The sequence below is a fragment of the Bufo gargarizans genome, chromosome 8 (genome assembly GCF_014858855.1).
Source record: "Bufo gargarizans isolate SCDJY-AF-19 chromosome 8, ASM1485885v1, whole genome shotgun sequence".
Classification (NCBI taxonomy): domain Eukaryota; kingdom Metazoa; phylum Chordata; class Amphibia; order Anura; family Bufonidae; genus Bufo; species Bufo gargarizans.
The window spans coordinates 199,677,256-199,702,244 of NC_058087.1; the positions used below are offsets into that span (position 1 = coordinate 199,677,256).

Genomic DNA, 24,989 nt, shown 5'->3' on the forward strand with positions numbered 1-24,989 from the left:
TTGATTAAACGAACAGGCACTTTACCTTGGGACACGGTCACCATGCTCTTGGCTGTCCGTACGAAAGGATGATCCTTAATAGGAATAGGTTCCACTAGGGCTTGGTAGTCCTGGCCCTGGATCCCTAATACAGCACGGCACCACAGTATGATCTGGGAATTTGGAGGCAAAACCACCGGCCGGTTATCCCGGATCCGGACAGTGCAAATTTCTCCTTTATTGTTGGCGAACCTTTGTTGAGCGCACAGCACGCTAATAGTTTTCTAAATAACTATTCTGGAAGCAGGTGAGGCGGATGATATGGTTTGGTTCAATGCTTCAAGCACTTCGGAGTAACAATTTTTAAGAACATTAGTCCCTAAGATCACGGGGTGTCCTCCTTTACCTCCGGCTTGTACCACAATCACGCCTTGCTGTGGCAGGGTGGCTTCTCCCACCTGAAGAGTAGGTTCCCAATACCCATGCACTTTCACTGGCTTACCGTTGCTAGCGATGATATCTAGCCAGGACTCTGGTGGCTGGTTGAGGAGACTTGGATCCCAGAACTTGTCAAAGGCAGGCCGTTGAATGGTGGTGACCTGTGACCCAGTGTCCAACAGGGCTTCAAAGGGTATCCCGTTGATACATATATTAATTTTCGGACGGGACCCGACATACTTAGGCATCCAGTTTGGATCCTTTGGACCTTCTGTTCTACCTCCCGAGGGGCGGTCCTCTGCCTCAGGGGTTACTCGTTTAACTGCCAGCACATGGATTCGGTATGTCCATATTTCTTGCAATGCTGGCAGACAGGCTGTTTTCTACTTCTGGGCCGGTACTTCAGTCGCCCATCAGGCTCTTATGGATACACATCTCCATATGCAGGTGGGAGCCTGGGAGGAAGGGGATCCTTATCTTCTAGTAATAACGGTCTCTCCCACTCCTCTATCTTTTTGCACACCTTCTCTAGACTTAGAGTAAGATAGTTCACTTGCTCCATTAGTGCTGCCACTACATCTGTGACTGGAGCTTGGGTGGCTTGACCGACTCCTGCGGACCCCACATTAATAGTCTTTGGCTGACAAGCCTGGGGTTCAGGGAAGGCTGCTGGCCCTGGAGCAGGGTTCTGGCCTAATATACTGATGGCCAATTCTTTAAAATCCAAGAATGTACAGTGAGGGTGTTGAGCTGACAACATCCGTAGCTGGCCCTTTAAATGTTCAGTACTTATGCCTGCAATGAATTGCTCTCTAAGAGTCCGGTCCTGGTCCTCAGCTTCTTTAGGATCCACTTGGACTACAGCTCTCAGCGTCTCCTGTAAGGACAGGGCAAAATCACGGAGCGACTCCCCAGGCTGCTGCTTTCTGCTGAAGAAACGCATTTTAACTTCTGACACCGTTCTGGCTTCAAACGTGGTGCCCAGACGTTCAAAGATCTGTTCCAGGCTATTTTTCTCAGAACGGGGCCATGACATTACCTCCCTGCGGGCGGCCCCTTCTAACTGAGCTAAGAGGATCTCCATTTGCTGCTCAGCATTTATGGGATAAAGCCGGAACAAGGCCAGTATCTGTTCCCTGAAGTCTTTTAACTTGTGGGCTTCCCCTGAATAACGTGGGAACCAGGGGGCCCCGAAATAGTACGGCATGGTTAGCGGCATCAGGCTTGGCGGTGCCGCGGCGGCAGGGGCCCCAGAGTCGGCTGCGGGTACTTCGGCAGGCACGACTGAGGCTGCCTGTGCGATTTCCTCGACCGCGGACATGGCGTTGCTAGGTGGGTATGGCCCTTTAAAATGGAGCGGAGTGGACTATGGCAGTAACTTTAACTTTTGTTTTTTTTAGACAAGTCTTTCACGACTAGCGGGGATCCCTCCGGTGCCTTGGCAGGGGTTGGGAAGCTTCCGGACAGGTAAGCGGAGAAGCCGACAAAAGTTTTCAAAGTTGGTACTCACTCCGATGGTGCTCGCTCCAAGTCTCGCGAGATGCGTAGCTCCGGGTGTCGGGACGTCCTGCGTACCGCGTCAGCAGGTGGGCGCGGCCTCTCGTAGCTCCGGGACTCAGGTAGGCGGGGTTCTTCTTCCTGGTTGGCTGGGCGATGGCTCCGCCTGATTCTTTTCGCGCCAAAGTCCTCTTTTTCGCGCCAAACAGCTCCACGAGGCGCACTTGTAATCCAATCAGGTTAAATGGGCAATATGGCTGTCTATTCACTGACAGCAAGCGGTGACTCAAATAAGCAGAAAACAGTCCACACAATGCTATTTTCACACCGCAATCATTACAGTTCACTTTGGCCCAGCAATTTTCAATAAAACAATTGGGGCATGTCACTTTATGACGATTTTCAGCACACAGTTTTTAAATCCGCTATGGCGCAGGAATATTCGGATCCTGTTCGTGACGCCAATTTATGCAACACGCCAGACCTGCAGGGTATGACGAAGTGAGATCACGGTTATGGGCAATCGAGGGTACTCACTATATTTGAAGAACCCTGGGCAGGCGCGTGGCAGTGAAGGAGAGGTAGACACGGTTCCTCTGGGGCACGCTCTGTAGATAGGGACCAGGCCTGATGGTGGATGAGGTGCCCTGGATGTTACAGGTATTTTGTGTGCCTGGGGCAAGGTCCCTGTGGTATTCGTGACGCCAGTGCCTTTGGACGGTGGCACGCCGGTTGGTGGTTGGAAAGATGAAGGTACACAAGTATATAGTGAACCAAACGTAAACTTTACTGGACAATCCAACTTTGTACAGCAGGTAGTAGTACAGTCTTTATATTACAGTTCCACAAAGGGGCTTGTGGCGAAACCAACCTCGCCACTGGGTTTTGGAGAGGACTGTTTAAAAGCCTCTTGCCTCAGGATTATGGCCCATAGTAACTGTAAAGGAGAAGACAGACCGGCCGCACAGCTTAAATCTGTCTGTAGAATTGTATTTTATGTTATTATGCGTTCGGTTAAATTGTATGTTATGTGAGGGCACCCAGATAGCTAATATTATTGTATTCGTGTATTCTGAGTGCCATTCACCTAATGATATGCACTCAGACTTGAGCTATCTGGGGATATGTTAAATGTCTGTGTTTGCTGTGGGGGTGTGCCATTGTGTGTTTGGGTGGTGATTCCTGTCCTGTTGTCTCCACATGTGTATTGGTGATCTCCCCTTTGTCCTGAGAGATAATTGGATTGTCTTTGGTCGTCTCCGGGACAGAGGGGAGGAAACCATGATGCATTGTGGGGATATGTTGTATCTGCAACAAACTGTAATAAAAACCAGGCTGGGTGTGCCAGCACTTCAGACCACTGCTAGACCCTCAAGACGGAGCCTTGTCTCGTTATTGGGGGGATTCCCTGTATGCTGTTGGAGACTGATTGCCAGGAGTGTAAGCTGACGGATACGCTTTTCCTGTTCGTCTGACTGACAGCTATTTGCGAGGTTCCAGTTTGGAGTGCTATTTTGTATCCAGTTCGGGAGGTTGGTGTTCTGCAGTAGCTGTGCCGGTCTCTCGGAAAGGGGCATATCGCCTAAACGGATTTTAACCCCTTGTCCGCTGAAACGGTCCGTTACATTGGTGGCAAGCAGCGGGATCGTTCCTACAGCCAGAAGGACAGCTACAGGAGACACCATTTCTGTGGATTCTACAATTTAAGGGCAACGCATGTCTCAGTACAGTGACCCTAAAAGCACCAGGATGGAACCAGCAGTGGAGTACAGATACTCTGTGGAGGAATTTGACCGTATGATGTGGTTGCGGCTGAACTTCTTCGGACCCAATCCAGGTGAGAAATACGTGAAGTTCGTGAGGAATCTAGTGTCTAAGACCCTACTATACCGGGCAGAAGGTGACGGTCAGCTGCCACGTTGGGTGGACCTCCATCGGAGGTTACGGTTGCGGGACAGTGGGAGCCTAGTCTCCATTCCCCAGCGTCAGTGTGAAGTGCAGGGAGAGGAGAGCAGTGGCCTCCCTCCCCAGCGGCAGGCTGAGTTACAGGGGGCAGAGGTAGTTGTTCCTGCCCCCCAGCAGCAGAGTGATGTGCCGGGAAGGCAGTGTGAAGTGCAGGGAGGGGAGAGCAGCGGCCTCCCTCCCCAGCGGCAGGCTGAGTTACAGGGGGCAGAGGTAGTTGTTCCTGCCCCCCAGCAGCAGAGTGATGTGCCGGGAAGGCAGTGTGAAGTGCAGGGAGGGGAGAGCAGCGGCCTCCCTCCCCAGCGGCAGGCTGAGTTACAGGGGGCAGAGGTAGTTGTTCCTGCCCCCCAGCAGCAGAGTGATGTGCCGGGAAGGCAGTGTGAAGTGCAGGGAGGGGAGAGCAGCGGCCTCCCTCCCCAGCGGCAGGCTGAGTTACAGGGGGCAGAGGTAGTTGTTCCTGCCCCCCAGCAGCAGCATGATTTTTTGGGAATTGGGAGCCGAGTCTCCATTCCCCAGCGGCAGGCGGAGTTACAGGGGGCAGAGACAGTCGGTCCTGTCCCCCAGCGGCAGAGTGTCCTACAGGGAATAGAGAGCCCAGTCTCCTTTCCCCAGCAGCAGGACACTGTATTGGGAGCGGAGGCGGTCGGTCGCACTCCCCAGCGGCTGGAAGTATGTATGGGAGAGGAGCTCGTTACCCCCTCTCCCCAGCGGCAGCTTAACGCACCAGGGGGAGACAGTAAGCCCCACAACAGTGCAGATGGGACCGTGGTCTCTGCACTTACAGCACAGGGGGTAGAGACAGTCGGTCTCCCCCTCCAACAACCAGGCTCCAACCAGGCTTCTTCCGTGGTAGCGCTGGCACCAGGGCTGAGTACCGCTGATCCCTGCCCACAAAGCAACCTCCACTCCAAGCCAGGGAGCAACACAGAGACCGGGAGTACCAGCTTCCAACATCACCTTGGTGGACTTACTGGACAGAGACAGGCTACGAAATTCAGCAGGTCCAGTATTGGGTTGTGGGTGGGCTGCCAGACTAACTCAGGTACCGACCGGCGTGAGGTCAGGTATCTGGTTAGTCTTCCCTGGGGGGGGGGAGATGTGTGGCGAAACCAACCTCGCCACTGGGTTTTGGAGAGGACTGTTTAAAAGCCTCTTGCCTCAGGATTATGGCCCATAGTAACTGTAAAGGAGAAGACAGACCGGCCGCACAGCTTAAATCTGTCTGTAGAATTGTATTTTATGTTATTATGCGTTCGGTTAAATTGTATGTTATGTGAGGGCACCCAGATAGCTAATATTATTGTATTCGTGTATTCTGAGTGCCATTCACCTAATGATATGCACTCAGACTTGAGCTATCTGGGGATATGTTAAATGTCTGTGTTTGCTGTGGGGGTGTGCCATTGTGTGTTTGGGTGGTGATTCCTGTCCTGTTGTCTCCACATGTGTATTGGTGATCTCCCCTTTGTCCTGAGAGATAATTGGATTGTCTTTGGTCGTCTCCGGGACAGAGGGGAGGAAACCATGATGCATTGTGGGGATATGTTGTATCTGCAACAAACTGTAATAAAAACCAGGCTGGGTGTGCCAGCACTTCAGACCACTGCTAGACCCTCAAGACGGAGCCTTGTCTCGTTATTGGGGGGATTCCCTGTATGCTGTTGGAGACTGATTGCCAGGAGTGTAAGCTGACGGATACGCTTTTCCTGTTCGTCTGACTGACAGCTATTTGCGAGGTTCCAGTTTGGAGTGCTATTTTGTATCCAGTTCGGGAGGTTGGTGTTCTGCAGTAGCTGTGCCGGTCTCTCGGAAAGGGGCATATCGCCTAAACGGATTTTAACCCCTTGTCCGCTGAAACGGTCCGTTACATTGGTGGCAAGCAGCGGGATTGTTCCTACAGCCAGAAGGACAGCTACAGGAGACACCATTTCTGTGGATTCTACAATTTAAGGGCAACGCATGTCTCAGTACAGTGACCCTAAAAGCACCAGGATGGAACCAGCAGTGGAGTACAGATACTCTGTGGAGGAATTTGACCGTATGATGTGGTTGCGGCTGAACTTCTTCGGACCCAATCCAGGTGAGAAATACGTGAAGTTCGTGAGGAATCTAGTGTCTAAGACCCTACTATACCGGGCAGAAGGTGACGGTCAGCTGCCACGTTGGGTGGACCTCCATCGGAGGTTACGGTTGCGGGACAGTGGGAGCCTAGTCTCCATTCCCCAGCGTCAGTGTGAAGTGCAGGGAGAGGAGAGCAGCGGCCTCCCTCCCCAGCGGCAGGCTGAGTTACAGGGGGCAGAGGTAGTTGTTCCTGCCCCCCAGCAGCAGAGTGATGTGCCGGGAAGGCAGTGTGAAGTGCAGGGAGGGGAGAGCAGCGGCCTCCCTCCCCAGCGGCAGGCTGAGTTACAGGGGGCAGAGGTAGTTGTTCCTGCCCCCCAGCAGCAGAGTGATGTGCCGGGAAGGCAGTGTGAAGTGCAGGGAGGGGAGAGCAGCGGCCTCCCTCCCCAGCGGCAGGCTGAGTTACAGGGGGCAGAGGTAGTTGTTCCTGCCCCCCAGCAGCAGCATGATTTTTTGGGAATTGGGAGCCGAGTCTCCATTCCCCAGCGGCAGGCGGAGTTACAGGGGGCAGAGACAGTCGGTCCTGTCCCCCAGCGGCAGAGTGTCCTACAGGGAATAGAGAGCCCAGTCTCCTTTCCCCAGCAGCAGGACACTGTATTGGGAGCGGAGGCGGTCGGTCGCACTCCCCAGCGGCTGGAAGTATGTATGGGAGAGGAGCTCGTTACCCCCTCTCCCCAGCGGCAGCTTAACGCACCAGGGGGAGACAGTAAGCCCCACAACAGTGCAGATGGGACCGTGGTCTCTGCACTTACAGCACAGGGGGTAGAGACAGTCGGTCTCCCCCTCCAACAACCAGGCTCCAACCAGGCTTCTTCCGTGGTAGCGCTGGCACCAGGGCTGAGTACCGCTGATCCCTGCCCACAAAGCAACCTCCACTCCAAGCCAGGGAGCAACACAGAGACCGGGAGTACCAGCTTCCAACATCACCTTGGTGGACTTACTGGACAGAGACAGGCTACGAAATTCAGCAGGTCCAGTATTGGGTTGTGGGTGGGCTGCCAGACTAACTCAGGTACCGACCGGCGTGAGGTCAGGTATCTGGTTAGTCTTCCCTGGGGGGGGGGAGATGTGTGGCGAAACCAACCTCGCCACTGGGTTTTGGAGAGGACTGTTTAAAAGCCTCTTGCCTCAGGATTATGGCCCATAGTAACTGTAAAGGAGAAGACAGACCGGCCGCACAGCTTAAATCTGTCTGTAGAATTGTATTTTATGTTATTATGCGTTCGGTTAAATTGTATGTTATGTGAGGGCACCCAGATAGCTAATATTATTGTATTCGTGTATTCTGAGTGCCATTCACCTAATGATATGCACTCAGACTTGAGCTATCTGGGGATATGTTAAATGTCTGTGTTTGCTGTGGGGGTGTGCCATTGTGTGTTTGGGTGGTGATTCCTGTCCTGTTGTCTCCACATGTGTATTGGTGATCTCCCCTTTGTCCTGAGAGATAATTGGATTGTCTTTGGTCGTCTCCGGGACAGAGGGGAGGAAACCATGATGCATTGTGGGGATATGTTGTATCTGCAACAAACTGTAATAAAAACCAGGCTGGGTGTGCCAGCACTTCAGACCACTGCTAGACCCTCAAGACGGAGCCTTGTCTCGTTATTGGGGGGATTCCCTGTATGCTGTTGGAGACTGATTGCCAGGAGTGTAAGCTGACGGATACGCTTTTCCTGTTCGTCTGACTGACAGCTATTTGCGAGGTTCCAGTTTGGAGTGCTATTTTGTATCCAGTTCGGGAGGTTGGTGTTCTGCAGTAGCTGTGCCGGTCTCTCGGAAAGGGGCATATCGCCTAAACGGATTTTAACCCCTTGTCCGCTGAAACGGTCCGTTACAGGGCTTATTCACAATATGGCAGGAAATAGTCATGCAAGATACGCTGAGGGTAAATTCCACAAGCACTCAGCAGCAGGTTGTACCTTTCTCAGAATCAATGTACAGTGTCCTTTCTAGAACTCCTGCTCTGGCTTTATCTCCCAAGGCCCGGATGCCTAAAAGGGTGGCTTAAATCCTTGGTTACTGACTTCCTCAGGTATTATACTTCTTGCTATGCTTTCTAAAGGTCCTCTGCCCATCAGGGTCACTTTGCTTACCCTGGATCGCCTCCTCCTATCAGGTGGATAACTGTAGGTTTCTCCCAGGAGGTTGGTTCCTGCAACTGGGGTATCTCTACTGAGCTGATCCTAGCTTCAGGAGCTTCAGGTGGACGAGGTGACTCCTCTAGTCCCCTGGAATGAACTAACACTTCCCTGTCTGGGCCTTCCTATATGTAACTAGGGCTCTCCAGCTCCCTCTAACGTCTGGGAGGCTAAACTACACCCTGACAGGCCTGACACCCAGATAATACAGGGAAAAACATGCACATGACATTTAATGCAATGCAACACATTAACCTGTGCAGTGCCCACCTTTACCTGGTGGGACACTACAGATCCATGCCTGGTTCATTTTTATGAACGTCAGCTTGTCCACATTGGCTGTAGACAGGCGGCTGCGTTTGTCTGTAATGACGCCCCCTGCCGTGCTGAATACACGTTCAGACAAAACGCTGGCCGCCGGGCAGGCCAGCACCTCCAAGGCATAAAAGGCTAGCTCTGGCCACGTGGACAATTTAGAGACCCAGATGTTGAATGGGGCCGAACCATCAGTCAGTACGTGGAGGGGTGTGCACACGTACTGTTCCACCATGTTAGTGAAATGTTGCCTCCTGCTAACACGTTGCGTATCAGGTGGTGGTGCAGTTAGCTGTGCCGTGGTGACAAAACTTTTCCACATCTCTGCCATGCTAACCCTGCCCTCAGAGGAGCTGGCCGTGACACAGCTGCCTTGGCGACCTCTTGCTCCTCCTCTGCCTTGGTCTTGGGCTTCCACTTGTTCCCCTGTGACATTTGGGAATGCTCTCAGTAGCGCGTCTACCAACGTGCGCTTGTACTCGCGCATCTTCCTACCACGCTCCAGTGCAGGAAGTAAGGTGGGCACATTGTCTTTGTAGCGTGGATCCAGCAGGGTGGCAACCCAGTAGTCCGCACAGGTTAAAATGTGGGCAACTCTGCTGTCGTTGCGCAGGCACTGCAGCATGTAGTCGCTCATGTGTGCCAGGCTGCCCAGGGGTAAGGACAAGCTGTCCTCTGTGGGAGGCGTATCGTCATCGTCCTGCCTTTCCCCCCAGCCACGCACCAGTGATGGGCCCGAGCTGCGTTGGGTGTCACCCTGCTGTGACCATGCTTCATCCTCATCCTCCTCCACCTCCTCCTCATCCTCGTCCTCCTCGTCCTCCAGTAGTGGGCCCTGTCTGGCCACATTTGTACCTGGCCTCTGCTGTTGCCAAAAACCTCCCTCTGAGTCACTTCGAAGAGACTGGCCTGAAAGTGCTAAAAATGACCCCTCCTCCTCCTCCTCCTCCTCCTGGGCCACCTCCTCTTGCATCATCGCCCTAAGTGTTTTCTCAAGGAGACATAGAAGTGGTATTGTAACGCTGATAACGGTGTCATCGCCACTGGCCATGTTGGTGGAGTACTCAAAACAGCGCAACAGGGCACACAGGTCTCGCATGGAGGCCCAGACATTGGTGGTGAAGTGGTGCTGTTCCGCAGTGCGACTGACCCGTGCGTGCTGCAGCTGAAACTCCACTATGGCCTGCTGCTGCTCGCACAGTCTGTCCAGCATGTGCAAGGTGGAGTTCCACCTGGTGGGCACGTCGCATATGAGGCGGTGAGCGGGAAGGCCGAAGTTACGCTGTAGCGCAGACAGGCGAGCAGCAGCAGGATGTGAACGCCGGAAGCGCGAACAGACGGCCCGCACTTTATGCAGCAGCTCTGACATGTCGGGGTAGTTGTGAATGAACTTCTGCACCACCAAATTCAGCACATGCGCCAGGCAAGGGATGTGCGTGAAACCGGCTAGTCCCAGAGCTGCAACGAGATTTCGCCCATTATCACACACCACCAGGCCGGGCTTGAGGCTCACCGGCAGCAACCACTCGTCGGTCTGTTGTTCTATACCCCGCCACAACTCCTGTGCGGTGTGGGGCCTGTCCCCCAAACATATGAGTTTCAGAATGGCCTGCTGACGTTTACCCCGGGCTGTGCTGAAGTTGGTGGTGAAGGTGTGTGGCTGACTGGATGAGCAGGTGGAAGAAGAGGAGGAGGAAGCCGAGAAGGAGGAGGTGGCAACAGGAGGCAAAGAATGTTGCCCTGTGATCCTTGGCGGCGGAAGGACGTGCGCCAAACAGCTCTCCGCCTGGGGCCCAGCTGCCACTACATTTACCCAGTGTGCAGTTAGGGAGATATAGCGTCCCTGGCCGTGCTTACTGGTCCACGTATCTGTGGTTAGGTGGACCTTGCTACAGATGGCGTTGCGCAGTGCACACTTGATTTTATCGGATACTTGGTTGTGCAGGGAAGGCACGGCTCTCTACTGTGGGACAGCAAGCGACATGAGCTGTTTGAAGCTGTCTGTGTCCACCAGCCTGAATGACAGCATTTCATAGGCCAGTAGTTTAGAAATGCTGGCATTCAGGGCCAGGGATCGAGGGTGGCTAGGTGGGAATTTACGCTTTCTCTCAAATGTTTGTGAGATGGAGAGCTGAACGCTGCCGTGTGACATGGTTGAGATGCTTGGTGACGGAGGTGGTGGTGGTGTTGGTGGTACATCCCCTGTTTGCTGGGCGGCAGGTGCCAACGTTCCTCCAGAGGCGGAGGAAGAGGCCGAGGCGGCAGCAGCAGAAGAGGCCGAGGCGGCAGCAGCAGAAGAGGCCGAGGCGGCAGCAGCAGAAGAGGCCGAGGCGGCAGCAGCAGAAGAGGCCGAGGCGGCAGCAGCAGAAGAGGTAGCAGGGGGAGCCTGAGTGACTTCCTTGGTTTTAAGGTGTTTACTCCACTGCAGTTCATGCTTTGCATGCAGGTGCCTGGTCATGCAGGTTGTGCTCAGGTTCAGAACGTTAATGCCTCGCTTCAGGCTCTGATGGCACAGCGTGCAAACCACTCGGGTCTTGTCATCAGCACATTGTTTGAAGAAGTGCCATGCCAGGGAACTCCTTGAAGCTGCCTTTGGGGTGCTCGGTCCCAGATGGCGGCGGTCAGTAGCAGGCGGAGTCTCTTGGCGGCGGGTGTTCTGCTTTTGCCCACTGCTCCCTCTTTTGCTACGCTGTTGGCTCGGTCTCACCACTGCCTCTTCCTCCGAACTGTGAAAGTCAGTGGCACGACCTTCATTCCATGTGGGGTCTAGGACCTCATCGTCCCCTGCATCGTCTTCCACCCAGTCTTGATCCCTGACCTCCTGTTCAGTCTGCACACTGCAGAAAGACGCAGCAGTTGGCACCTGTGTTTCGTCATCATCAGAGACGTGCTGAGGTGGTATTCCCATGTCCTCATCATCAGGAAACATAAGTGGTTGTGCGTCAGTGCATTCTATGTCTTCCACCGCTGGGGAAGGGCTGGGTGGATGCCCTTGGGAAACCCTGCCAGCGGAGTCTTCAAACAGCATAAGAGACTGCTGCATAACTTGAGGCTGAGACAGTTTCCCTGGTATGCATGGGGGTGATGTGACAGACTGATGGGGTTGGTTTTCAGGCGCCATCTGTGCGCTTTCTGCAGAAGACTGGGTGGGAGATAATGTGAACGTGCTGGATCCACTGTCGGCCACCCAATTGACTAATGCCTGTACCTGCTCAGGCCTTACCATCCTTAGAACGGCATTGGGCCCCACCATATATCGCTGTAAATTATGGCGGCTACTGGGACCTGAGGTAGTTGGTACACTAGGACGTGTGGCTGTGGCAGAACGGCCACGTCCTCTCCCAGCACCAGAGGGTCCACTAACACCACAACGACCATGTCCGCGTCCGCGTCCCTTACTAGATGTTTTCCTCATTGTTATCGTTCACCACAATAAGAAAAATATTATTTGGCCCAATGTATTGTATTCAAATTCAGGCCTTTTTTTACAGACACCTAACACTATCTGGCATCTATTTAGGTCCCGTATTACACTAATACAGGCACAGCAGTAACCACCGATTTAGCTGGATATAAATTTGAGGCCTAGTATTTAGGCGCTGGGTGACAGGTATAGGTTTACTGACAGAATTAGACTTGAAAATGCACGGTAGCGGGTGTGTGAGGTTATTCAGAATGACCCTATGTGCACCTTCAATCTAATATACCCTTTTATGGATAGATTTAAACTTGGCCTGATACAGCAGAAACCACTGATTTAGGAAATTGCTAAGTTGGGAATTGTATTTCAACCCTGAACAAAAATCTATCCTTTGCCAGACAGCAGACAGTATTACAATTGGCAGCCACAGCTGAAACACCAGATTTAGGGTACTGCTATTTTGGCAATTGTATTTCACCCCTCAATAAAATAGCAAGCACAGCCAAGCCCCTGATGTAGGATATAGCCAAAAAACAACCACACCATTGAGGGTTAAATGTACTTGGTGGCAGCTTGTGCTGGCGCACCACAAGACACAAAATGGCCGCCGAGCACCCCAGAAAAAAGTGAATGAAAAATGCTCTGGGCAGCCTAAAAACAGTGATCAATTCAATAGCAGCAGCTCAATCATCCACAGCTGCAGATCGATCTCTGAATGAAGTCCTTTGGAGGAGTTAATCTGCCTAATCTCGCCCTACTGTCGCAGCTGCAACCTCTCCCTACACTGATCAGAGCAGAGTGACGGGCGGCGCTATGTGACTCCAGCTTAAATAGAGGCTGGGTCACATGGTGCTCTGGCCAATCACAGCCATGCCAATAGTAGGCATGGCTGTGACGGCCTCTTGGGGCAAGTAGTATGACGCTTGTTGATTGGCTGCTTTGCAGCCTTTCAAAAAGCGCCAAGAAAGCGACGAACACCGAACCCGAACCCGGACTTTTACGATAATGTCCGGGTTCGGGTCCGTGTCACGGACACCCCAAAATTCGGTACAAACCCGAACTATACAGTTCGGGTTCGCTCATCCCTAATCACAGGTCATCTCCATGACATATAACAAATTGCACGGGCACCAGAAGACGTAAATGACATAAGAAAAATCACATGTCAAATCATGTCCAATGGCGTGTGTCATTAGTGTCTTTGGATGTGTGAATTGCGTACCCTTAACCATGTACTTGCAGTTCACGCAATGTAAACACTGATAACACTCTAGTTTTCTTTAGGTATAAAATGTTTGTTGCGGAATCTTACTAGGTCCTATGTAGTGATGGCTGTTCACCCGGGGGTCATGTGAAAATATGGAGATATTTGCGTCCGCCATATTTTTTAGCATAGCGCTGAACTTTGACCCATGACACATCCATCAGGTGGTACAGGACAGCCAATGGAGACGTTTCAGCACATGGACACCCCCCCTACCTCATAAATAAACCCAATCTGGCCGCCATTTTACATTCAGTGTTTTGCCAGTGTAGGGAGAGGTCGCTGTGTGGAGCAGGGACAGGCTGTTAGGGACACCAAACGTTAGCTAATAGGGCCACAAAAGTCCTCCTAAGGACTCGTATAAGTGCGCTATCGATAGGTGTGATACACAGAGGGTGCGATATACTGATAATATACTTTCTTTTTTTAAATTAACTTTCATTATTATTTCAATATTAACAAACAGATTTATATCATTATATCATTAACATCATTTTCCAAACTGAGCCCCCCCATTCCCTCCCCCTCCCATCCCATGATGCGTCCTACTTCTCCACCGGCCCTCCGTAACATGACCGAGGAATGGTGGAGAGAGATGGAGAGCGGAGGGAGCTCTGTGGGTTCCATTCTCCCCAAATTCTACTCCCTTTTTTCTCTATATCTCTTTGCTTATATAAAATATGTTCATATCTCTTATTGGTCTCTACCAAATTTAACCATGTGTTAATACTAGGGACACTTCGCACAAACCAAGACCGTGCTATTAGGAGTCTTGTCAAAAACATTATTTTAACCCCTTAAGGACTCAGGGCGTAGCGGTACGTCCTAACTTTACATCGGTATTCCGGTGCCCCAGGGGTTAATCTGAACAGGATGCCGGCTGAAATCATTCAGCCGGCATCCTGTCACAACGACAGGGGGGGTCATGTGACCCCCCCGTGTCGGCGATCGCAGCAAACCGCAGGTCAATTCAGACCTGCGGTTTGCTGTGCTTTTTGCAGTTTCTGATCCCCGCGGTCCCTGACCGCGGGGATCAGAAACTTTTGAGTGCCTAAAATAACGATTTTTCACCCCCTGCACCCCTGCACGGTTTTATGCCGGCGGGTGGTGCGGGGGCGGGGTGTCGCAGGAGGTGGGGACGTTGCGGCAGGCGGGATCGCGATACCCCGCCCGCCTCCCCTTGAAAATTTGTTGGCTTCTAGTGGGTTATACCAGGGTGCCAGCACATTGCTGACACCCTGGTATAAACGGCTGACATCTGTGCAGATGTCAGCCGTTTAACCCTTTCCATACCGCGGTCCATACGGACTGCGGTATGGAAAAGGTTAACTGTCATCGGTCAGGGAGCTCCCTCCCTCTCCATCGGGGGGCTGCTGTGCCTTTGCAGCCCCCCGATGGAGAGGGAAAGAGCCCCCCGCAGCCCTGTGCTTACCCTTCCCCGTCTGCGAAGTTGTGGCAGACGGGGAAGGTTCCCATGCAAACAGGACGCCTGCTCAGGCGTCCTGCTGTCCATGGTGCTGAACAGATCTATGCTAAAGGCATAGATCTGTTCAGACAAAGTGTAAGTAAAATACAGTACAGTACACTATATAGTGCACTGTACTGTATTATACAGACATCAGACCCACTGGATCTTCAAGAACCAAGTGGGTCTGGGTCAAAAAAAATGTAAAAAAAAGTGAAAAAAGTTAAGATAAAAAAAACATTTATCACTGAATAAAAATTAAAAAAAATAAAATACACTACACATATTAGGTATCGCCGCGTCCATAACGACCTGATCTATAAAAAGGTCATGTTACTTTCGACGCACGGTGAACGCCATAAAAATAAAAAAATAAAAACTATGAGATAATTGAAATTTTGCCCACCTTACTTCCCAAAAAAGGTAACAAAAGTGATCAAAAAAGTCGCATGTACGCCAAAATAGTACAAATCAAACCGTCATCTCATCCCGCAAAAAATGAGACCCTACTCAAGATAATCGCCCGAAAACTGAAAAAACGATGGCTCTTAGACTATGGAAACACTAAAACATGATTTATTTTGTTTAAAAAATGGAATCATTGTGTAAAACTTACATAAATAAAAATAAAGTATACATATTAGGTATCGCCGCGTCCGTATCGACCGGCTCTATAAAAATATCACATGACCTAACCCCTCAGGTTACCACCGTAAAAAATAAAAAATAAAAACGATGTAAAAAAAGCCATTTTTTGTCATCTTACGTCACAAAAAGTGTAATAGCAAGCGATCAAAAAGTAATATGCACCCCAAAATAGTGCTAATCAAACCGTAATCTCATACCCGCAAAAATGAGACCCTACTCAAGATAATCGCCCAAAAACTGAAAAAACTATTTTTGGGTTTTAAAAATGAAGTTATTGTATAAAACGTACATAAATAAATAAAAATTTATACATATTAGGTATCACCGCGTCCGTGACAACCTGCTCTATAAAATTACCACATTATCTAACCTGTCAGATGAATGTTTTAAATAACTAAAAAAAAAAGTGCCAAAAAAGCTATTTCTTGTTACCTTGCCGCACAAAAAGTGTAATATAGAGCAACCAAAAATCATATGTACCCTAAACTAGTACCAACAAAACTGCCACCCTATTCCGTACTTTCTAAAATGGTGTCACTTTTTGGAGTTTGTACTCTAGGGGTGCATCAGGGGGGCTTCAAATGGGACATGGTGTAAAAAAAAAACAGTCCAGCAAAATCTGCCTTCCAAAAACCGTATGGCGTTCCTTTCCTTCTGTGCCCTGCCGTGTGCCCGTACAGCAGTTTACGACCACATATGGGGTGTTTCTGTAAACTACAGAATCAGGGCCATAAATAATGAGTTTTGTTTGGCTGTTAACCCTTGCTTTGTAACTGGAAAAAAAATATTAAAATGGAAAATCTGCCGAAAAATTGAAATTTTGAAATTGTATCTCTATTTTCCATTAAATCTTGTGCAACACCTAAAGGGGTAACAAAGTTTGTGAAATCAGTTTTGAATACCTTGAGGGGTGTAGTTTCTTAGATGGGGTCACTTTTATGGAGTTTCTACTCTAGGGGTCCATCAGGAGGGCTTCAAATGGGACATGGTGTCAAAAAAACAGTCCAGCAAAATCTGGCTTCCAAAAACCATACGGCGCACCTTTCCCTCTACGCCCCGCTGTGTGGCCGTACAGTAGTTTACGGCCACATATGGGGTGTTTCTGTAAACGGTAGAGTCAAGGCAATAAAGATACAGTCTTGTTTGGCTGTTAACCCTTGCTTTGTTAGTGGAAAAATTGGGTTAAAATGGAAAATTAGGCAAAAAAATGAAATTCTCAAATTTCATCCCCATTTGCCAATAACTCTTGTGCAACACCTAAAGGATTAACGAAGTTTGTAAAATCAGTTTTGAATACCTTGAGGGGTTTAGTTTATAGAATGGGGTCATTTTTGGGCGGTTTCTATTATGTAAGCCTCACAAAGTGACTTCAGAGCTGTAGTGGTCCCTAAAAATTGGGTTTTTGTAAATTTCTGAAAAATTTCAATATTTGCTTCTAAACTTCTAAGCCTTGTAACATCCCCAAAAAATAAAATATCATTCCCAAAATAATTCAAACATGAAGTAGACATATGGGGAATGTTAAGTTATCACAATTTGGGGGGGTATTACTATGTATTACAGAAGTAGAGAAACTGAAACTTTGAAATTTGCTAATTTTTCCAAACTTTTGGTAAATTAGGTATTTTATTATGCAAAATTTTTTATTATTTTTTACTTCATTTTACCAGTGTCATGAAGTACAATATGTGACGAAAAAACAATCTCAGAATGGCCTGGATAAGTCAAAGAGTTTTAAAGTTATCAGCACTTAAAGTGACAGTGGTCAGATTTGCAAAAAATGGCCAAGTCCTTAAGGTGTAATCGGGCTTAAGTCCTTAAGAGGTTAAACAGAAGATGTTTTTTATATTGGTGACAGCCCACCTTGGCAAGATCCCCCAATACCCAGCATTCAGTAAGGAATCTGCACGTTCAGTTTTTCCTCTATGTAGTTGTGAATAGTCCCCCAATATTGTTTCAACTCTGGGCAAGACCAGAACATGTGCAAATAATCCGCATCAGAAACATCACACCTCGGACAATTAGAATGATCCCTAATACCACATTTATTAAGCCAGAGAGGAGTGACATAAAGTCTATGTAGAATATTAAACTGCACCAGAACGTGATTGAAATTATGTGATACCAGTTTTAGATCCTGAGCTAACTTCTCCTGATCCTCCAAGTGAGTCGTTAAACATTCTTTTGGCTGAGGACATTATACTGAAGTCTCTTCCTTTCTGTCTCTTAGAAGCAGCTGTACTGACATTGAGAAGTCTGTGGGAATCTTCTGCTGGGACATGGATGCACATATGAAATCACTGCTAAACTATCTGATACCAACCACCGGCTCGGGCTCTGTAATACCGATCTCACGTCTAAGTGAGGATATTTGGAATCAAGTCCAAAGATATTCTGTAGTTATAGTAATCTACTCGTCACAGACGTATCCGTCCTCAATGAAGAGGTTCCTGGACTTCTGCTCCAGCAAACACGGTACGAGACCCGAAGAGCTGTATGTTATGTAGTATAACTGATACATTGTATATAGGGATCAGTATAGATGATACATTGTATATAGAGATCAGTATAAATAATACATTGTGTATAGGGATCAGTATAAATGATACATTGTATACAGAGATCAAATGATACATTGTATATAGAGATCAGTATAAATGATACATTGTATATAGGGATCAGTATAAATGATACATTATATATAGAGATCAGTATAAATGATACATTGTATAAAGAGATGAGTATAAATGATACATTGTATATAGAGATGAGTATAAATGATACATTGTATATAGGGATCAGTATAAATGATACATTGTATATAGAGATCAGTATAAGGCCTCATGCACACAAATGTATTTTCATTTCATGTCCGTTCAGTTTTTTGGTGGACCGTATAAGGAACCTTTCATTTAATGAGTCCGCAAAAAAAAACTAAAAGGTACTCTGTGTGCATTCTGTTTCCATATGTCCATATTTCTGTTCCCCCAAAAAATAGAACATGTCCTATTATTGTCCACATTACAGACAAGGATAGCGCTGTTCTATTAGGGGCCAGCTGCTCCGTTCCGCAAAATATGGAATGTACACGGATGTCATCTGTATTTTTTGCAGATCTGCTTTTTGCGGACAGCAACATACATACGGTTGTGTGCATGAGGCCTAAATGATACATTGTATATAGGGGCGGAGCTTCTGTATTGTATAGTTTGTGATGTAGCCTCATACATTACATACTGGACTAGACCGATCTCCCCTGATATAAGGAGGTCTTGTTATGGTGGATAATGATGGGGGAGTTGTCCTTAGTGTTTTCTCATAATCTAATGTGAATGTTCAGGAGCGGAGAACATGATAAAGGTGATTATTGATTCGGAAGACGTGGAATCCCAGGAACAGAACCATTCTGAATGGGGACAATCCCCCCCGTGTCCCCAGGTGACCCTGACGGAGGCCGAGCTGGATGCAATCTGTCCATCCGACGATGTGTCTATAGGGAGGAGAATGTCCGACAAAGTGAAGCAGATGAGGAAAATCCTACAAGTGGACGCAGGTGAGTGAGGAATACAATCTCAAGACAATATCATTGGTATGAGGATGTTGGGGGCAGTAGTGGTGTAGGTGGGCTTCCGCTTTGCAGGTCATCTTGGCCGGTGTGGGGGGTGGGATGTAGACCCCATCTGGGACCAGTGATAGACTGGGGCTTATCATCTATTACATCCTGACCCCTGCTGTGCCGGCGGCGGTCGGAGTATTATATGATATTACCGCTTGTCGTGTCTGGTACTAATCGCCTTTCTTTCCCTCTTTACAGATAATTCATCTTTCCATCGTCTCTGGGTAAGGAAAACACAGAGGATCTAATGGCCGAAGTAATCTGTATGTGTGATTAGTGCTGAGCGGATCGAAGTCAATCAAATTGACTTTGATCCGACTTTCAGGAGAAATCTGATTCGCCACAAAGCCAAATTTCCTGGCGCTTCGTGGTAACAAATGAACCGAAATGGTGGCAAAAAATAAAAAAAATACATACTGGCCTCATCCATTTGCACGTGGAGATTCTGAAATCTCGCGCACGCTGCTGTGTGATGTCCCCACATTATCACGATGGCCGGGGAGCGGTGACTTCACCAGTAATGTCAGTCACCACATCAGCACGTGACAGAATTTGTGCTTTTTCTTCAAGATGGCTGCGATGGCCTCTCTCCGAGCAAAAGGATGAGATGAGTATTATTTTTAGCCCCTGATTAACTCCTGAAAGGCCTTAATGTGACTGTCAGAGGCCGCGATCATGTTTGAACGAGTTCATGGATGGGGGAGGGGCGATAGGCGTTCCCTGTCATTGTGCCCACCTCATACAATGGAATGCGTCTTGTGATGAAGTAATTAGTCACAAATCAAATTTCTTTGTGAACTTCGGCGAAGAAGCCAAATTGAATTTTTTCAAACTTCGCTCATCTCTATGTGTGAAGTCAGGAGCCTCTGGTCGCCATAAACCCCCCCAATCACCAACCCCCCACCGATCACCAGAGAATCCCCAAACAACAGAAACCCCCCGATCACCAACCCCCCACCGATCACCAGAGAATCCCCAAACAACAGAAACCCCCCGATCACCAACCCCCCCCCACGATCACCAGAGAATCCCCAAACAACAGAAACCCCCCGATCACCAACCCCCCACGATAACCAGAGAATACCCAAACAACAGAAACCCCCCGATCACCAACCCCCCCCACTGATCACCAGAGAATCCCCAAACAACAGAAACCCCCCAATCACCAACCCCCCACTGATCACCAGAGAATCCCCAAACAACAGAAACCCCCCGATCACCAACCCCCCCCACCAATCACCAGAGAATACCCAAACAACAGAAACCCCCCGATCACCAACCCCCCACGATCACCAGAGAATCCCCAAACAACAGAAACCCCCCGATCATCAGAAATTTCCCAATTATCAGAGGCACCAGAAAAATGCTAATGAATGAGTTATATGTAGCGGTGAGCGAAGTTGATTCGTTCCCCAACTCCGTTTTAATGCTGTATGGGGACCGGTCTCTGTACAGCAGTAAAATGTATGGGCTTCGCGGAGGCAAAATTAATTAAGTCCGAAGTCGTACGAGACTTCAGTGAATAACTTCGGCCGACTTCAGTGAATGATTCTATGACTTTAGAAATATTTTAAAACTGGAGTCCGAATTGAGCTGGTAGTGTATTCCTGTTTTAAAATGTTTTAAGGTTGTAAAATCAAAGGCCGAAGTTATTCAGTGAAGTCTCGCATGACTTCGGACTTAATTAATTTTGCCTCCGCGAAGCCCATACATTTTACTGCTGTACAGAGACCGGTCCCCATACAGCATTAAAACGGAGTTGGGGAACGAATCGACTTCGGGTCTTGGATACAAAGCTGGATTCGCTCGCCCCTTGTGATATGCACCCAAAGTGAAGCCGCTGAAAATGACAACTACAGAGACCAAATGTTTGAGGATAAATTCAAACTTGTAGCGATGTAAAGTCAAAGTAATTCCACAAAATAGACCCAAGTATGAAGAGCATAAAGCCTTCGGTACTTAGAGGGCTATTCCAGTTATGTGAAGTTATCCTTTATGCACAGGATAGGTGATAACTTAGATTGGTAGGGGTCCTACTGCTGGGACCCCCACCGAGCACAAGAATCGTTACCCTGTACCCCCTGGAGCCCCCCAAAATGAACTGAGTGGCTCCATTCATTCCTTTGGTGGTTACAGAGATAGCAGAGTACAGCGCTCACCTATCTCCATCACTCCCATAGAAATGAATGGAGCCGCTCAGCGCATGCCCAACCAGCCTGTTAATTTCAAGGGGCTCCAGGGGGTAGGGGTCCCCGTTCTTGTGATCAGTGAGGGCCCCAGCGGTAGGACCCCTACCACTCTAAGTTATCCCCTATCCTGTGTATAGGAGAAGAGAGGAGGGACAGGTGCTGGTCCTATTACATTCAGTTGGCTCACAGGCACAAGAACACATAGGGGATCACTTCATGCGGCGGGCCGCCCCCTCAGGTGGAGTAGTAGTCCCGGTGCGTAGGATGCGAGTGGTATACTGTGGCCCAATGTTTGTGTCACGGTGCTCCCACCAGGCTGTCTCTTCCTGGGGTCAGTCTCCATTGCAGAGATTGAATTGAAGAATAAAGTGAAGTCCAGACTTGGGAACGTTTCAGTCGTGTTCACTGGAATAACTTTACAATACAATCGGTTTCAAAGGGTTTAGTGCGATTCTCCTTTACTTGGTTCCAGCAGGATGCAATATGGCGGCAGGCCTTCTAAATGCTGCTCTCATTCCTAACTGGCCTTGGCTTCAATATGGTTTGCTGAGGAGGGCGTCTTTTGCCCGTTTTCCCTCTACTCCATTAATGAATCTCTTGGTACAGGATAATGCAAGCAGCGGGTGCTCTGCGAGCTGCTCCCCGGGGCTCCTGCAGCAGGGGGGGAACGCTCCCCTCACTGCACCATGTCTTGTCTCTCTGGACACTACAGCTTCCTGAAACCCCTCCCTTGGTGGGAAACAGGACTGGCCCACTTCTGCCGAAAGGGGGGGAAAAGAATGGTATAGTAAGTTCCATTCTCTCTGCCAGGTACACTGCCACCCGCTGGTGAACCAGGCACAGTGCATGAACATAACAGTGTTTTAGCATATGACTCTTTGCTGATGGTGGTAGCACAGTTGGTGCTGCAAACCAATACAATGGTGGCAAACAGGCTAGCAATAGGCATGTAGGAGTGGCAGTGTCCCTCTGGGCCGCTACACTTCACATAACCGGAATACCCCTTTAAGTTATTACGATGTAACAATCAGCAACATTTCCTGGGATCTGTACGATGATAATTACAATCACCTGCACATTTTGTGTCCTGATATTGTATATTATTTCTAGGAATTTATGGGGGTTGTCAGCCCTGGAATCAGTGTAAAAAAAACTCATCTCACTCATGTCCTGGTCTCTAGGCACTGGTCTGAAACACTGTAACAAAACACCTGCGCTGGGAATTGAAAAACCGAAAAAAAAAAAAAAACATTTTAATGGTCAAATAAACAAAATAACCTTGTACATAACTTAGAGATGGTCGGTCTCCCTGTAACCAGAAAAACCAACAAAGAGATGGCTATCGGTAAAAAATAAGGATGAATTGCTCTTTTTCCACATTTCACTCATGGTAAAAACAAAAAAAAATTTTGGTCATATGGAAAGGCAAAAATGAAAACAATAATTTGGCCGACCGAACAAATATAGAATTGGGATTTTATGCAGCTTTCTTCCCCTGTGATGATGTTCACATTTGTAATTTTTTTCTTTCCTTGCTATTCATGACACAACAATAATATATTCATTATTGTGATAGAAATAATAAAAATAAAAATAAAACTATTATTGATTATCGGGGTGAGTGAAATGACCTGGGATATAAGGGGGTTAATTGCCCGGATACATCTGGAGGTGGTGATGAGTATCTGCTCAGCTCCTCCTGCTCTATCATCTCCAGACTGCAGCTGCAGCACCAGGTTTATGAGACAGTCCCGGCTGTCGGTCTTCTTCAGGGTTTTCTGTCTCTGATGCTCTTCTGCACCTTGTGTATCTTCACTTTCAGGATAGTAAACCTGTTATCGGGATCTTCTCCAGAGAAGCAGAGAGTCAGTATTCCTGGCTGATGAGCGCCCTCGGGTCACACCCTTACAGGGGTCGTATTGCTGAGGTCCGGCCCTGCTGCATCAGTAATAATGGCTTACAGCAGTTTTATCAGGATTTGTCTCTCTGCAAATTCGGGATCCTGTATCACAGCAAGAACAGAGGGAGAATCAATGTGACCGATGTGGATGGCGCCCTGTATGATGAGGAGCTGAAGGTTCTCTCCTCTAGACATGGTAAGAGATGGAGGATTGTGTGCACGAGAATGATAGCCCTAAGTATGATGAGATGTGTGGTTATTAATATGTCCAGTGTGATGGTGGTGACCGGTGGGGTGAGATGTGTGGTTATTGAGATGTCCAGTGTGATGGTGGTGACCGGTGAGGGTGAGATGTATGGTTATTGATATGTCCAGTGTGATGGTGGTGACCGGTGGGGTGAGATGTTGTCACGGAATGTGTACAGGTAACAAGGCAAAACAACATGCATAAATGACTCGCTGGATCCAAAAGCTAAGGAACAAAAGGGAGACCCCTGTAGAAGACCTGGCACTTTCCCTGGCTGCTCAGCCTATGCATAGATCCGAATGGTGGAGGTATGCATATCCACGTACCTTGACTATATAACCCCTGAGCACCCTACAATAGTGAGGGGACACGACCACCGGCTCCCTACACCAGACACGGAGGGAGTCAGGGTCACCTGGAATCCAGCAAACAGAAAATAACAGATAACAGTATAACACTTAACTTTGTAGAGGAGAGGAGAACCAGATGGGCATGCACACATACTCCAGGAAGAAATATAAGCCGCCCAGAAAAGCCTTCTGGGGAAGAATTTAAAGGGAAGCAATTAGTCCAACACATGACAGCTGAGAGAGACTAACGAGAGGAGGAGCTGAATACCACAACACAGAAACTCAAGGAGGAGGTCCTGAAAGGCCTCTGTCAGAGCTTCTCAGCTGTCTGGTTGTGACAGTACCCCTCCCTCTACGAGTGGACTCCGGACACTCAGAACCCACCTTCTCAGGATGGGACCTATGGAAAGCCCTGATGAGACGAGAGGCTTTAATGTCCGTCACTGGGACCCACATCCTCTCCTCAGGACCATACCCCTCCCAGTGAACAAGGTACTGAAGAGAACCGCGGACAAGACGAGAATCCACAATCCCAGAGACCTGAAATTCAAGATTCCCATCAACCATAATCGGAGGAGGAGGCAAAGGCGAGGGTACAATGGGTTGAACATAAGGTTTCAATAAGGACTTATGAAAAACATTATGGATCTTCCAAGTCTGAGGAAGATCAAGACGGTATGCAACAGGATTGATGACAGACAGGATTTTGTAAGGCCCAATAAACCTAGGACCCAACTTCCAGGAGGGAACCTTCAATTTGATATTCTTGGTAGACAACCACACCAGATCACCAACATTCAGGTCCGGACCAAGCACACGTCTCTTATCAGCCACACGCTTATATCTCTCACTCATGCTCTTTAGATTATCTTGAATCTTTTGCCAAATAGATGACAAAGACGAGGAGAATCTGTCCTCATCAGGTAAACCAGAAGACCCCTCTCCCGAGAAAGTCCCAAACTGTGGATGAAACCCATATGCACCAAAAAATGGTGACTTATCAGAGGACTCCTGACGACGGTTATTTAAAGCAAACTCAGCAAGGGACAAAAAAGAACACCAATCCTCTTGATTCTCCGCCACAAAACAACGCAGATATGTCTCCAGATTCTGATTGACGCGCTCTGTCTGGCCATTCGACTGCGGGTGGAAAGCAGAAGAGAATGACAACCGAACCCCCAAGCGAGAACAGAAAGCCTTCCAGAATCTGGAAACAAACTGCGTGCCCCTATCAGAGACTATGTCTGAAGGAATACCGTGCAATTTGACAATGTGATCAACAAATGCCTGCGCCAGCGTCTTAGCATTGGGCAAACCAGGAAAAGGGATGAAATGCACCATTTTGCTAAAACGGTCCACCACCACCAGAATCACAGTCTTCCCCGAGGAACGAGGCAGGTCCGTTATGAAGTCCATGGACAGATGTGTCCAAGGACGGG

The 24,989-nt window shown here is 48.7% G+C and overlaps 1 protein-coding gene across 1 annotated transcript in view; it reads left to right on the plus strand.

Annotated features, from left to right (window-relative positions):
• Positions 1-24,989, plus strand: part of LOC122944421 — a 59,795-nt gene that overhangs the window by 19,243 nt on the left and 15,563 nt on the right. The window contains exons 2-5 of the mRNA XM_044302656.1: positions 17,479-17,723; positions 18,589-18,801; positions 19,063-19,088; positions 22,876-23,149. Coding sequence (XP_044158591.1) covers positions 17,479-17,723; positions 18,589-18,801; positions 19,063-19,088; positions 22,876-23,149 — 758 coding nt within the window. The remainder of the gene's footprint in view (positions 1-17,478; positions 17,724-18,588; positions 18,802-19,062; positions 19,089-22,875; positions 23,150-24,989) is intronic.